This window comes from Chionomys nivalis (genome assembly GCF_950005125.1).
Source record: "Chionomys nivalis chromosome 23 unlocalized genomic scaffold, mChiNiv1.1 SUPER_23_unloc_1, whole genome shotgun sequence".
In the NCBI taxonomy this organism is placed as follows: Eukaryota; Metazoa; Chordata; class Mammalia; order Rodentia; family Cricetidae; genus Chionomys; species Chionomys nivalis.
This window is the reverse complement of record NW_026646869.1, coordinates 760,865-774,398: the sequence shown is the minus strand read 5'-3', so window position 1 is coordinate 774,398 and position 13,534 is coordinate 760,865. Positions and strand designations below refer to the sequence as shown.

The window sequence follows — 13,534 nt, the reverse complement described above, 5'->3', positions numbered from 1 at the left end:
ACAGGGAACCCCACCCCCACCCCTGCTTCCCCACGTCTCCCCATTCCTTTTCTAAAATGTTAGGAGTCTCTGAGGCCTCCTTGGACTTCTTGAAGATTCCAATTTCTTCCCACACCACATAAAAGTAGTTAAAACCAGTTTGTTGCACAATACCCAAGCCAGAAGCAGACAGACCAGGTTCAAATCTCACCATCACCAAGTTACTTTGTTCTGTGTGCCTTCATCGCCCAGCGCAGATGGGATGAGATCAAAGCACTTCAGAGAACCTGTTTGAGAAAGAAACTGTTGAGAAGTTGTGTTTGCGACCACACAACAAATGACCCCAAAATTCAGCAATTTGTGTTCATGTGTGTGCAGGAGTACATGCGTGTGGAGGCCAGATGTCAGGTGCCTCTCACTTACCCTGGAGCTGCTGATTCACTCTAGACTGAGCTCCAGGAATCCTCCTGTCTCGACCTCACAAGCTCTGGGATTACAGTTACAAGCCACTGTGCCAAGATCTTTAACACGGGTACTGGGGAGTAGAACTCAGAACCTTGTGCTTGCGAGGCCAGTGAGTCACCTCCCTGGCCCCAAGCTCAGTATCTTAAGGCAATGAGTTGTTATTGCTCATGGGTTTTATGGGTCAAGGATTGGGAAGGTTTAGCATAGAGAGAGTCTAGCTGTTTAATTTTTGAGATTTTTTTTTTTTTTTTTTTTGAAGTGGTGATTTGAGACAGGGTCTCACTATGTAGTTCTGGCTGTCCTAAAACTCAGTATGTAGACCAAACTCACAAATCTCTGCCTCTCAAGTGCTGAGATTAAAAGTGTGTATCAATCACTACATCAGGCCATGATTTTACTTATTTTTATTTTATATGCCTATATGTATATGCATGCATGCCCACAGGGGCCAGAAGAGGGCACTGGATCCTCTGGAACTGGAATTACAGATGGTCCCAAGGCACCCTGTGAGTTCTGGAAACTGAACCCAGGTCCTCTTGTTTAATACAGCTATCGCTTGACACAGGCTGAGCCAGTGCTGAATCGCGGGACTACATCTCTATCCACAACACCTAACTCCTTTTTTAAATGTTGTAGACAGAATTGTACTGCATTGCCCAGGTTGGCCTTGAACTTACTCTGCAGCCTGGACTGGCTAGAACTCGCAACACTCCAACTTCAGCTTCCCAAGTGCTCAGATAACAGCCAGCCTCAGAGAACCCATGATGCCCACCTGCTCTGGAGGTCCCAGGTCCACAGTTTGTGAGACTGGAAATCGCGGCATCCTCAGGCCACGCATCCACCACCAGCTAGGAAGGAGGACCACTGAATTCCATAATCTGGTGCCTCCTGCTTCTCTCTCTTTTTGAGTACATATGTGTGTTTATTCTTTTTCTTCATTGAAATGTATTACACTTGTGGGGTGGGGGACCCGTATGGCATAGCACATACACAGAGGTTAGAGGAGAGCTCGTCAGTTCTGTCCTTCTGCCCTGTGAGTTCTGGGAGTTGAACTCAGGCCATCAGACTTGTCAGCAGGCTACCCACTGAGCTATCTCGACAGCCCTTAATTATTTTATGTATTGGCTTATTCACTTAGCAACAGGATCTCATGTATCTCCGGCACCCTTGGACTCTCTATGCACCATGTAGCTGAAGGTGACTTTGAACTCCAATCCAGACAGAAAGAGCAACAGTGACCCAAGAAATCACTCCGAGTCCAGCATGATGAACCAGTGGGGTCACTCAGAGGATTGAGACTCAGAAGCAGCTGAGGGATGATGCAGGGAAGCTGTGTCACTAGGGTCCTCTGTGCAGGCACCTTGCAGGCGGCTGCACTTAGGACTGTTTTCCCTCCGGCTCCCAGCTACTGCTTATGTGACTTGTGAGTCCGCAAAGACACCTTGAACTTCGTGAGCCTCTTGAGCCTTCTTCCCACCCTGGACTAGAGAAGCACCTGCACCACAAACAGAAGTTTCTTCTGTGTGTAGAGGCCAGAGGTCATTGCCAAACGTCTTCCTTAGTCGCCTTTCACCTATTCTGATGGCTGTTACTGAGCCTGGAGCTCACTGATTTGGCTAGCAAGCACCAGGGATCTCCTGTCTCCACCTCTGCAGTGCTAAGGTAACAGTGCCACACCTGGCTTTTTATAGGAGTGCTAGGGAATTGAACCTATGTGATAGGTGCTTTACCCACTGGGTACCTCCCTTGCCCCTTATGGAGGATATGTTTTCTTTATAATGCAAACAAAAAATGGCTCAGACATCTTTTTTTTTATTTTTTTTATTTTTGGTTTGTTTCTTTCAGACACGGTTTTTCTGTGTAACAGTTCTGGCTGTCCTGGAACTCACTTTGTAGGCCAGGCTGCCTTGAACTCACAAAGATCTGCCTGCCTCTGCCTCCCAAGTGGTGGGATTAAAAGCATGCGCCACCACCCAGCTAGGGTCAGACATCTTTAAATGAGTCACCCGAGGTCATCCCACTACAGAGCTGGGATTCAAGCCCACACAGGACGTTTCCCACCCTATCCTTCCCTCCTTAGTGTCCAGGCGCGGGCATCACTGCAAAGGCCTGGGCCCCTCTGTGCACAGCAAGCAATATTTGTGAAGGTGACGGCAGTTCAACACGTGTTCATCTGTCCGCTCCTTTGTCTCTCTAGTATCCTGGGGAGCCTTTCTAAAGGCACAGAGCGCTGCGTGGTCAGAGTCAAAGTGCCTGGCTGTCTGTGGTCCAGACGTCAGGATTTGCCACTATTACCACCACGCTTCACACTACCATGATGCTCCGCCATCCTTACAAACTGGAGACCAAAATCTGGTCTAACCCCTGACATGAGGACCCCATGTTTCCTAGACCATTGAGCCTGTTCTCCACACCTCAGGCAATCTACTGCCTCAAGATACCAGAGTCACTCTGTTCCTCCCCTGCTGACAGCTCTCCCATCCCCAGCACACTCCAGGGAAGAAAAGAGAACTCAGTTCTGGACTCTCCAGTCTCTTAGGTCCTGATGCTGGATTTGGGTACCACACGTGACAGTCCATGCCCACATTCCCTTCTCCCCAGGCCCCAGTGTGAATGTCTCTTCTACCCAAAATGCCCTTCCCTGGTCACCATGGTCACCATTCTGGTCTCCCGGACAACCCCCTCCCATTCTTGAGGCCTCTTTCCTGTCTGACTCAGAGGCCTGGGGGAGGGAGGTCAAGTCGCTGTGTGGTTAGGACCCATGGCTATGAACTTGCAGGAAGTGAGGACAGGTGAAGGGAAAGGGAGGGGTGGGGACAGGGAGGGGAGGGAGCTAACTTCTGGCCTCTTCCTCCTCTCCCAGAATGTGACCTTGGCCATGGCCGTGTTCACCATCCTAGCCTCCATCTACTTCTTCAACAAGGTGAGGGGAAGGCGGAGTGCAGGAGGGTCTGTGTCTCATGTCTGTGCATTTGCCCTTGTAGCTTTTCTGTACCAAGTTGCCACGTGTCTCCATCACGCTTCTGTCTCTGCTCTAGGCTCAGCAGTGAGAAGGCACGTCTCCCCAGCCCACCAACCTGGCCTTGCAGCAGTGAGAAGCCATGGCTCCCCAGCCCACCAACCTGGCCTTGCAGCAGTGAGAAGCCATGGCTCCCCAGCCCACCAACCTGGCCTCTACCTGTTCTACCATCGCTCTGGCCTCTGAGATCTAATAAATGTAACAGCATCAGATCAAGGCTCCCTACTTCCTAAATCCTACTCCCCACAGGTCCAGGGACTGCATAATCAGCCAAAACCTCAGTAGGAAGAAGAAAAGTAGAGACCTGGCCCCTAGATCTGAGGGACAAGGCTGGGCCCTGGACCTCTGAGTCCGAGGGAGGAGGCTGGGCCCTGGACCTCTGAGTCCGAGGGAGGAGGCTGGGCCCTGGACCTCTGAGTCCGAGGGAGGAGGCTGGGCCCTGGACCTCTGAGTCCGAGGGAGGAGGCTGGGCCCTGGACCTCTGAGTCCGAGGGAGGAGGCTGGGCCCTGGACCTCTGTGTCCGAGGGAGGAGGCTGGGCCCTGGACCTCTGAGTCCGAGGGAGGAGGCTGGGCCCTGGACCTCTGAGTCCGAGGGAGGAGGCTGGGCCCTGGACCTCTGAGTCCGAGGGAGGAGGCTGGGCCCTGGACCTCTGAGTCCGAGGGAGGAGGCTGGGCCCTGGACCTCTGAGTCCGAGGGAGGAGGCTGGGCCCTGGACCTCTGTGTCCGAGGGAGGAGGCTGGGCCCTGGACCTCTGAGTCCGAGGGAGGAGGCTGGGCCCTGGACCTCTGAGTCCGAGGGAGGAGGCTGGGCCCTGGACCTCTGAGTCCGAGGGAGGAGGCTGGGCCCTGGACCTCTGTGTCCGAGGGAGGAGGCTGGGCCCTGGACCTCTGAGTCCGAGGGAGGAGGCTGGGCCCTGGACCTCTGAGTCTGAGGGAGGAGGCTGGGCCCTGGACCTCTGAGTCTGAGGGAGGAGGCTGGAGCTTGGAACCCTGGGTCTGAAGGAATAGGGCTGGATCCTGGACCCCTGGGTCTAAAGAGGAAGTTCTGGAAACTGAGGCAGGAGTGACAATGACCTGTGCTCTCTAGTTGGAGGACAGGGTCCAGCATCTGATCTGGGTTTTGGGAACTGAGCAGGAGTCTTTAAGGGCACATGGGTATCTGGAGGGCTTTTCAGCTCTGAGGGTGAGAGCACAGAGAATTTCCAGGGTCCGATTCTCTACCTGGAACCAAACTTGTTCAGGACTTAAAACTTATCACTTCTCGGGCTGGAGAGATGGCTCAGAGGTTAAGAGCATTGCCTGCTCTTCCAAAGGTCCTGAGTTCAATTCCCAGCAACCACATGGTGGCTCACAACCATCTGTAATGGGGTCTGGTGCCCTCTCCCGGCCTGCAGGCATACACACAGACAGAATATTGTATACATAATAAATAAAAAAAAAAAAAAAAAAAACTTATCACTTCTCTTTGAGGACTCCTGCCAGCCAAAGGTGGAAATCTGTTTAACAAGATCATGCTAAGGAGTACTGACTCTTCTCCTCTTTTCTTAGCAAACTCCTATTCAATGGTTACCACCAGCCATCAAATCCCTTTCTTATATGAGTGTTCAGAACCCCAAACAGGGGATCTGTTAGCCCACAATCTCCTTCCTGCCAGCTTCTCCAACCTCTCCAAGTAAATGCCCCGAGGAACACACCTGTCCAAGCAAATTCATTTCCACCCAGTGTCCGAGGCAGTGGCTTCTGAACACGGTATTCACTGGGTTTCAGGATAAGGACTAGAAATTTCCAATCACAAACAGATTTGTGCTTCTAGTTAGCTCAGATCCGTGCAATTTTAGTGACTTTCAAGCTCTTGGGACCAAGCGGAACTGGCGATTGCGCCCTCTGCTGACTAGAGCCTGTAACAGCACTCTGTCCTCAAATACAGTGACTGCAGAATCAGAAATAGCCGCATGGTGGCGATGTCGGACTATCGTCCCAGATTCTAATTGGCCTCACGCCTGGGCTCTCTCCTGGGCTCTACCCAAACCTCCACTACCTCCTGTCGGGTGGCCTGTCTCCAGCCTAAGACCATCCAGCACCTCCCCCACCAGGCACCTCTGCTATATCCTTAGCCCCATAACTCAAAAATGGTTGAGCAGCTACACCCCGTGGCTTTTCACACGCCATGCCCCACACGGAGCCCTTCACAACATCTATCCTGCACATCCTTCTCTGAAAGCATTCCTTCCTGCCTCACCCCCTCACCTCAATCCCCAGGTGGGCTTGACTGCCAGTGGTTTTTCAACAGTGTAACCAAGTCAACCTTTACTTCCTCCATATCCCTCCTCCCCCCAGGGCTTGACCGTTTCTGAGGTTTCTGTGTCCTCGGGGAGCTATCAACTTAGCATTTTCTCAACCGCAGTCCGGTGGAGATGGATGCGTCTCAGGTTGGCTGGGTGAAGAGCCACAGAGAGCTTCTTCCCACCCCCAACCCCCAGGCCTTCTATACGGGCTGTCACTAGAGTGTGATTGCCAAGTTTAGGGTAGATTTGCCCACCTCAACAATCCAGTCAAGCACGCCCTCACAGGAGTGCCCAACAGCTTGGGTTTTAGTTGATTCCAGATGTGGTCAAGGTGACAACCAGGAGTTGCCATCACAAGGTGAGACGCTCTGGCCCTAACACCCCTCACCCTGCACTCACCCCCTCCTCTCTGGCCCTCAGGAGATATTTCAAGCGTGTGGTGCTGGCAGCGCGCACTAAACGAGGGCACCTGGTTCTGAAGAGCTTCAAGGATACCCCGCTGGAGGGCTTAGAGCAGCTGCTGCCGGAACTGAAGGTGCGCACGCCCATTCTGCAGCGCGCCATGCTCAACCTGATGCTGGTGGTCTCGGGAGTTGTGTTCTTCGTCAATGTGGGCATGGTGATACTGTCTGACCTCAAGATGGCCACCTCTCTGCTGCTACTGCTCTTTGCTGCCTTCATGGGCCTGAGGGCCTCCAAGGTGAGCACCCTTGGGTCCCTGCTGCTTGAACTGCCCGGCCAGGCCCCCCAGTACTTTCCGTTATTCCACAACCTGCTCCTGGTGCCCGGTGCCCTTACATCCTCCTTACTTCATTCACCAGCACCCTTCACCCCAGACAGGGCTCCTACCCCCTGTGCCTCAGTTTAAGAGCAGAGCAAAGGTGTGTACTTCGGAGTCTGCCTGACTGGATCTGGATGTGGCTGCTGTCCCGCAGCTGTGCGGTCTTCAGTCAGTCGCTTGACTTCTCTCTGCACAGTGAGAATGGTGCCAGGGCCTGCTGGCGAAGGGTGGACGGGTTGGCAGGGATGGACAGAGATGGCAGGAGTCAGTGTGAGCCTGCCACAGTTCAGGAAGTACTGTCCAGGGTCCCTGCTGAGGTGATTATGGGTCCTACAATGGGACTCTTGTTTCCCACGTTTCCTTCCTGGAGGGCTACTGTGATCAGTAAGAGAGCCCCAAAAGATGGGTTTGGAAACTCAGGGTCTGGGCCAGGAAGTTGCATATTTAATAACCTTCCTTGCTGAGCTGCAGCGTGGAGTTCAGGGCCTCCTCAGAGAGGCGTTGCTCAGGATCTAGGATTCAAGAACCCAACTTGGGGGCTGGAGAGATGGCTCAGAGGTTAAGAGCACTGACTCTTCCAGAGGTCCTGAGTTCAATTCCCAGCAACCACAACCAGTAATGAGATCTGGTGCCCTCTTCTGGCCTGAAGGCATACATGCAGGAAGAACCCTGTATACATAATTAATAAGTAAGTCTTAAAGAAAAAAAAAAAAGAACCCAACTTGGGTTCTCCTTGCCATTGCATGCCCTGTTGGCTGAGATGGGTGGGAAGGGTGGCGTTTCTCAGTTCTTCCGGGTTACAGTGCGCCAGGAGTGCAGCTTGCTGTGAGCTCGGCATTCCGTCATCTACCTGCCAGCTCCTTAGTTCTCAAGTTGCTGTCAAATGATGGCCAGACCATCTGGGCCACAAGGGGAAGCAGGGAGAGGGGTGTGCAGCAGGGTTTTAGACAAGGCCCAGCGTGGCCAGGGTGGCCCATGGGCACACATCTAGGCTTCTCATCACGTTCACAGGGGACACAGGTTAAAAGCAGGGAGGAGCCAGGCGGTGGTGGTGCACACCTTTAATCCCTGCACTCAGGAGGCAGAGGCAGGTGGATTTCTGTGAGTTCGAGGCCAGCCTGGTCTACAGATTCCAAAGCTACAGAGATCTCAACCCTGTCTCAAAAAACAAAAAACCCAAACAGAGTGGAGCTGCAATGGAGGGGGTGACTGAGAGCAGGGGTCAGCCCAGTGAGGGCATTCCAGTGTTGTGGGGAGAAGACACTGTCACTCCTCAGCGGGCCTTAAAGGAGCGGAAGGGCCCAGTTTATCCAGTTCTGGTACTCTGATTACCCGTTTATTCATACTCCACTGGGCCCCAGCCGTGGCCTCCCACCAGAACTCCCAGCCATCTATCTCTGTCCCTAATTATTCATTCCTTCTGGGCTTTAGTGTCCCCGTGTCTGCTGTACCACAGGCCCCTGTCCTGGTCCTTTCCTGTCTCTACCTCTGTGGAACCTTATGCTCTCTGCCTGGCTTCTCAGCTCCTGCCTTGGAGCAGGATACAGACCCTTTGTCTCCACCTTGAGTCTATGGCCATCTGGGCCTGAAGCAATGGTTCTCACTGGCTGCTATGGCCAACATCTCCGAAATCTGCTCTTTGCAGGGCTACCATTCCTTCTCACTGTCTAGTGAGCGTACTGTTCAGCGAACCTCATGGTTGGTTACAATCCTTCAACACTCTAACCTGCACCCCAGTTCCTTCTCTTTGTGTGTTTGTGACACCTGACCTCTCCTGCTTCCCAAACTCTGCACCTTGTGTGCCGTCCCCTCCGGCTAACTATTCTCTCTCACTGGGCTGGCCACCCCTGTGCATTCCTTGTCCCTTGCCCAGAGGCCATCAACCCCGATGGGTCTCTGGAACCCTACCCTATGCTGCCTTTGCTGTGCAGAGCAGGACAGGAGCAACCCGGAGGTTGCAGAGAAGTGTAGGTCCCTCCAGCGGGGTGCAGGCTGTAGAGACGGGTGGGTGCATGGGTTGTAGGAGTGTAGGTCTCTCCAGTGGGGTGCAGACTGTAGAGACGGGTGGGCGCATGGGCTGTAGGAGCCTGAGGATTTATCTGCTCTCTGGACAGTGTTTTCTAAGAACAGACTGTGCGGTACTGCTCATTTGAAGAGCCAGGCTCTGAGGGGACAAGGGGCATGTGGGCACAGCAGCGTACAGGGAAGCTCAGAGCTGAGCAGGGGATGTGGAGATGAAGCCAGGGAGGAGGCAAGGAGCAGGATGGGCCAGAGACAGCCAAACTGGCCAGGAGGGATGAGGATGGTGGTAGGGTGTGGCCTGTGACACAGAGAAGGTGGGGTTACCGGAACGGGGACTGAGTAGTTGGGGAGCATGTGTGGTGTGCTCCGTTAGCCATGAGAGCTCTGCACTTCAGTCTTGGCCGGTGATCACAGGAGACCCAGCTCTTCCTTGCATGGTGGCCCTTAGCACAGATTCCTGCCTCTGTGGCAATGGACTCCAAGGCAGGGGTAGACTCGTTGGTATGCGCTCTTAGGAAGTCCATCCACACAGCCATGTTGTGAGGCCCCCAGCTGTGTCAGTTCAGGCTGAACTCTAGGGACAGGTGGGTATAGTAGCTCTGTCCTTACGCTGTCTGTCCCGTGTACTGACTTCCTGGGTCCTTGCAGCACCAACCTTGTAGTCAGACAGTGCTCTCGGGACCACTCTCAGTCAAGGGCTTGAAGCTGGTCGGGGATGGCAGAGGCAACACAAAGGCCCAGGATTACCTTGAGCTCTTCCATCCTGGCTAATGTGGCAGAGGGCTGGGAGGGTGGAGGGTCCAGGCTGTACCCAGTGTTCTGATTGTATCACAACACCCCAGTCTCTGTACTGGGTCACTATAAAGCAAATCTTAGACATGTCATCTGGGCTATGGAAGAACACTTGACAAGGATGTACTGGTATTGGAATTGCCTAGGCTAGAACTCATGTTTAATATCTTTGCACAAACCCATTAACATGTTGCCAGATAGCAAAGCCGTGGACCACTGGCAGCGGGGTGCATTTTGGCCTCAGCCCCAACGCAGGCTCCAGGGCACTCTGGTTTTGAGGAAGCCCTGTCTCTAAGCCTGTGTCCCCACAGGTGTTTGGGCAGCGTAGAAGTGCGCAGGCGCTGGAGCTGGCGCACGTGCTGTACTACCGCAGCACATCCAACAACTCGGAACTGCTCAGTGCCCTGGCGCTGCGCGCACAGGAGGAGCACATCAAGGAGGCCCTGCTGGCTCGCAGCTTTCTAGCCCGCTGCCCAGGGGGCGCCCAAGGCCTCCCTGAAGGTAAGCCCTCCCTGAAGCCTAGGTCCTCCTGCCGTTGCTAGGCCTCCCTATTACCTCCCAGGCCCTCCCCGCTGTCCCGTATGCCAACCCTTCGGTCCCCAACTCCTCCTTGCTGTCCCTCAAGCCCTCCTTTCTGTCCCTAGGCTCTCCCTGCTACCCCTGGGCCCTCCCTGCCCAGGTTCTCCTTAATGTCTCCTATGCCAATGCTGCTGTCCCAGGCCCTCCCCACTGTCCCTAGACCCTCCCCACTGTCCCTAGACCCTCCCCACTGTCCCCAGACCCTCCCCACTGTCCCCAGACCCTCCCCACTGTCCCCAGACCCTCCCCACTGTCCCCAGACCCTCCCCACTGTCCCTAGACCCTCCCCACTGTCCCTAGACCCTCCCCACTGTCCCTAGACCCTCCCCACTGTCCCTAGACCCTCCCCACTGTCCCTAGACCCTCCCCACTGTCCCCAGACCCTCCCCACTGTCCCCAGACCCTCCCCACTGTCCCCAGACCCTCCCCACTGTCCCCAGACCCTCCCCACTGTCCCCAGACCCTCCCCACTGTCCCTAGACCCTCCCCACTGTCCCTAGACCCTCCCCACTGTCCCTAGACCCTCCCCACTGTCCCCAGGCCCTCCCCACTGTCCCCAGACCCTCCCCACTGTCCCCAGGCCCTCCACACTGTTCCCAGACCCTCCCCACTGTCCCCAGACCCTCCCCACTGTCCCCAGGCCCTCCCCACTGTCCCCAGACCCTCCCCACTGTCCCCAGACCCTCCCCACTGTCCCCAGACCCTCCCCACTGTCCCCAGACCCTCCCCGCTGTCCCCAGGTCAACCCAGCTGTCCCCAGGTCAACCCAGCTGTTTGATCTCCATGCCAACCTGCTGGTCTTCGGCTTTCCCTGCTGTTCTCTATGCCAGCCATGTGACCTTCAGGCCCAGGTCTTGTCTAGCTCCAGCTTGAACATAGTCTTTCCCCGCAGAGACCTCCAAGTGGCTACAGTCTGAAGTGGAGAGCTGGCTTCTAGCCCAGTCCGGCTGTGATGTGGCCTTCAATGGATCTCGGGCCCTAGCCCACCTACAAGCCCTGACTCCCAGCTTGGGCTTGATCCCACCACCTGAGTTGCCACAACTTGACCCACGGGTCCTAGACACTCCAGAGGCCCCGCAGGCTGCTGCGCCCGGTGGTAGCTACCCCTCATCCTGACCACTTAACCATGTCCGGTACTGGCAGGGTGCCAAGCTCTGCCTCCTCCATAGCAAGGTGTCAATCGCGGCAACTGTATCTCCTGCCCGGACTCTTGGCTATGCACTTAAAGAGTAGTCAGTCAGGGCTGCTGGCAGTTGCTAAGCAGCCTCCTGAGGCCAGCCAATCAAAGTCATGTATCTCAGCTTGTATTTTATTTCTCGGCCCCGCCCCTGACGGGAACCTCACCCAGGCCGGGAGGAGGGGGCGGAGTTTGGGGAGATTTGACACAGCTGCTGGATTGCAGCTGCTGGAGTTGGCACTGTGAGCCCGGCCGGGCTGTGAAAGCTGTGCCTGGAGGCCCTGCTTCATCTTCCGTTTAGTCTGCACAGGACTGGTTGCCACACGCACCTGGGCGGGGCCCACTGCAGCTGGCAAGCCGTTTGGTCCTGGGCACCTCAACCACGGGCAGCCAATCAGAATTCCTGGAGGAATTCTGCGAATCCATGTGAGATGAGCCATCTGTTCTGCAGCTGATCCGTGCTGGTTGAAGGCAATGGGAACTGCCTGGCCCAAAGAAGACGGTGGGCCTGCAGCATTCCACCTCAAGATCACTCCAGCTCAGGCCCAACCAGCCCTTGCTGCAGAAGCCGCTTTGGTATGGGTCTCCCTACTGTGCACTATTTATGACTTTACCTTCTTCCAGAGGAATAAATAATGTTTAATAAATCTGGTCAGTGTGGCTGCAGGTGAAAGGGGTGGTCAGAATGCTGGAAAGAGGGTGTGGCGGGGTCCCAGATGGGGGTCTCAGAAGGCACTGGTGCCAGAGGAAAGCTTTGTTTGCAAGAGTCTGGACCTCAAGAAGACCGGGCGCGGCAGTGCAGACTGTTAAGCACACAGTGGGACCCAGCCTGAAGCAGGTGAAATCCTGGGAGGCCCAGCGGTACCCACTGCCTGAGTAGAGGGGGTGTTACATTGACTCTACAGTGGCCTGTGTGGGTGTGGGAAGAGCTGGGTTCTGGGAGGGAGGGGAGAACAGTCTGCAGTAAGAGACAACTCTTTCAGTGGTTGGGGCAGAGACAAGATGTGGAAGAGATCACCAGCTCAGAAGTGCGAGCAGCCTGGGTCCCTGAGAGAGGCCACACAACTGGAGCAGGGAGAGGGCTCTGAGACAGTTCTAATGCGGTCTTCAGAGAGGAACGCGGTCATCCTGATCTTACCTAGGTCAACTGCCCTCAGGAGGCTGGCTCCAGCTGGTGTCCCAGGGCAGAGAACCTGGGAGTTGAGCTCTGACTGAGACTGGAGAGGAGGGCTGCTGTTAGCGAGGGAGGGAGGAAGGGAGCCGAGCTAGGACCGTGGTCAAACAGATTTTATTCTCTAGACACACAGCATTCATTCACGTTTCCGCAGGTGGATGTAGATGATACCGCTGACCAGGGCGAGGGGGAAAGCCACCCAGGCCAGGGCGAAGCAGTAGCCGAAGCTGCCCCCGCGTGGGTACTTTTCCAGGATCTCCTCAGGGTGGATGGCGTAGATCAGTGCCCCAGAGAACACCGCTGCACCTGGGGAACGGGAGCACAGTGTGAGGCTGGCAGGGCGGCTGCACTGCCCTGGGCCCTCTGCAGTACGCCAGACCTCCACAGGCACCCAGCTGCTGCAGCGTGGCTTTGGGTCCCCAAATGCCCATCTGTGAAATAGGCCGTGGCAACCATCCATCCATGGGATTCTTCTTGAGTTTTTCCATGAACCAAACATACAAACATGAGTAGGTAACATGGGCGGAGTTTCCCAGGGAACCCAGGAAGATGTGTCCCAAACCACCATGATTAACTCAGCCCTTTGCACCTAGAGCCAAAAAATTAACAAAAAAAGAGCTGTGTGTTCAAATCTCAGTGACCTCTTCTTCATCCCCAGAACCCTTCAAGCCTCAAATTATTTGACCTTTAAAAAAAAAGTGTGTGTATGTGTGAATGGGGGGGGGCGGAGAGATGGCTCAGCGGTTAAGAGCACTGGCTGCTCTTCCAGATGTTCTGAGTTCAATTCCCAGCAACCACATGGAGACTCACAACCATGTGTAATGAGATCTGGTGCCCTCTTCTGGTCTGCAGGCAAACATGCAGACAGAACATTTATACATAATAAATAAACAAATCTTTAAAAAAAGTGGACCTTGACTTGATGGCCCACACCTGCACTCTCAGCTACCCAGGGGGAGGCGGGGAAGGACAACTCAAGCCCAGCCAGGACGACTTAGTGAGCCCCTTTTCCAAACAGAAAGAGGGTTGAGAGTGCATGCCTAGAATCCACCAGTGTGGAGCTTGTCTGGCATGCCAGAGACCTTTGTTACATCCCCAATATTGAATGAAGAGAAAACGTGAACTCCCTGAACAAGAAACAGCAGTTGGCGGATAGGTTTCAGAGCTTTCCTTTCGTGGTATCTCTTCTGTGCCTCCATTCCTGGAACCCAAATCATTTACCAAAACCTACTTCTCTAAAGTCCCAAGGCCTCCACGGCA

At 54.7% G+C, this 13,534-nt stretch overlaps 1 protein-coding gene across 1 annotated transcript; it reads left to right on the top strand.

The window, feature by feature from the left end:
• Positions 1-3,205: 3,205 nt before the first annotated feature.
• On the top strand, positions 3,206-11,709 carry Smim47 (small integral membrane protein 47). The gene is made up of 6 exons (XM_057760890.1): positions 3,206-3,226; positions 3,308-3,367; positions 3,483-3,490; positions 6,170-6,449; positions 9,656-9,845; positions 10,816-11,709. Exons 1-6 carry the CDS (start codon positions 3,206-3,208, stop codon positions 11,037-11,039), a joined length of 783 nt encoding a protein of 260 aa, XP_057616873.1. The 3' UTR covers positions 11,040-11,709.
• Positions 11,710-13,534: the final 1,825 nt, after the last annotated feature.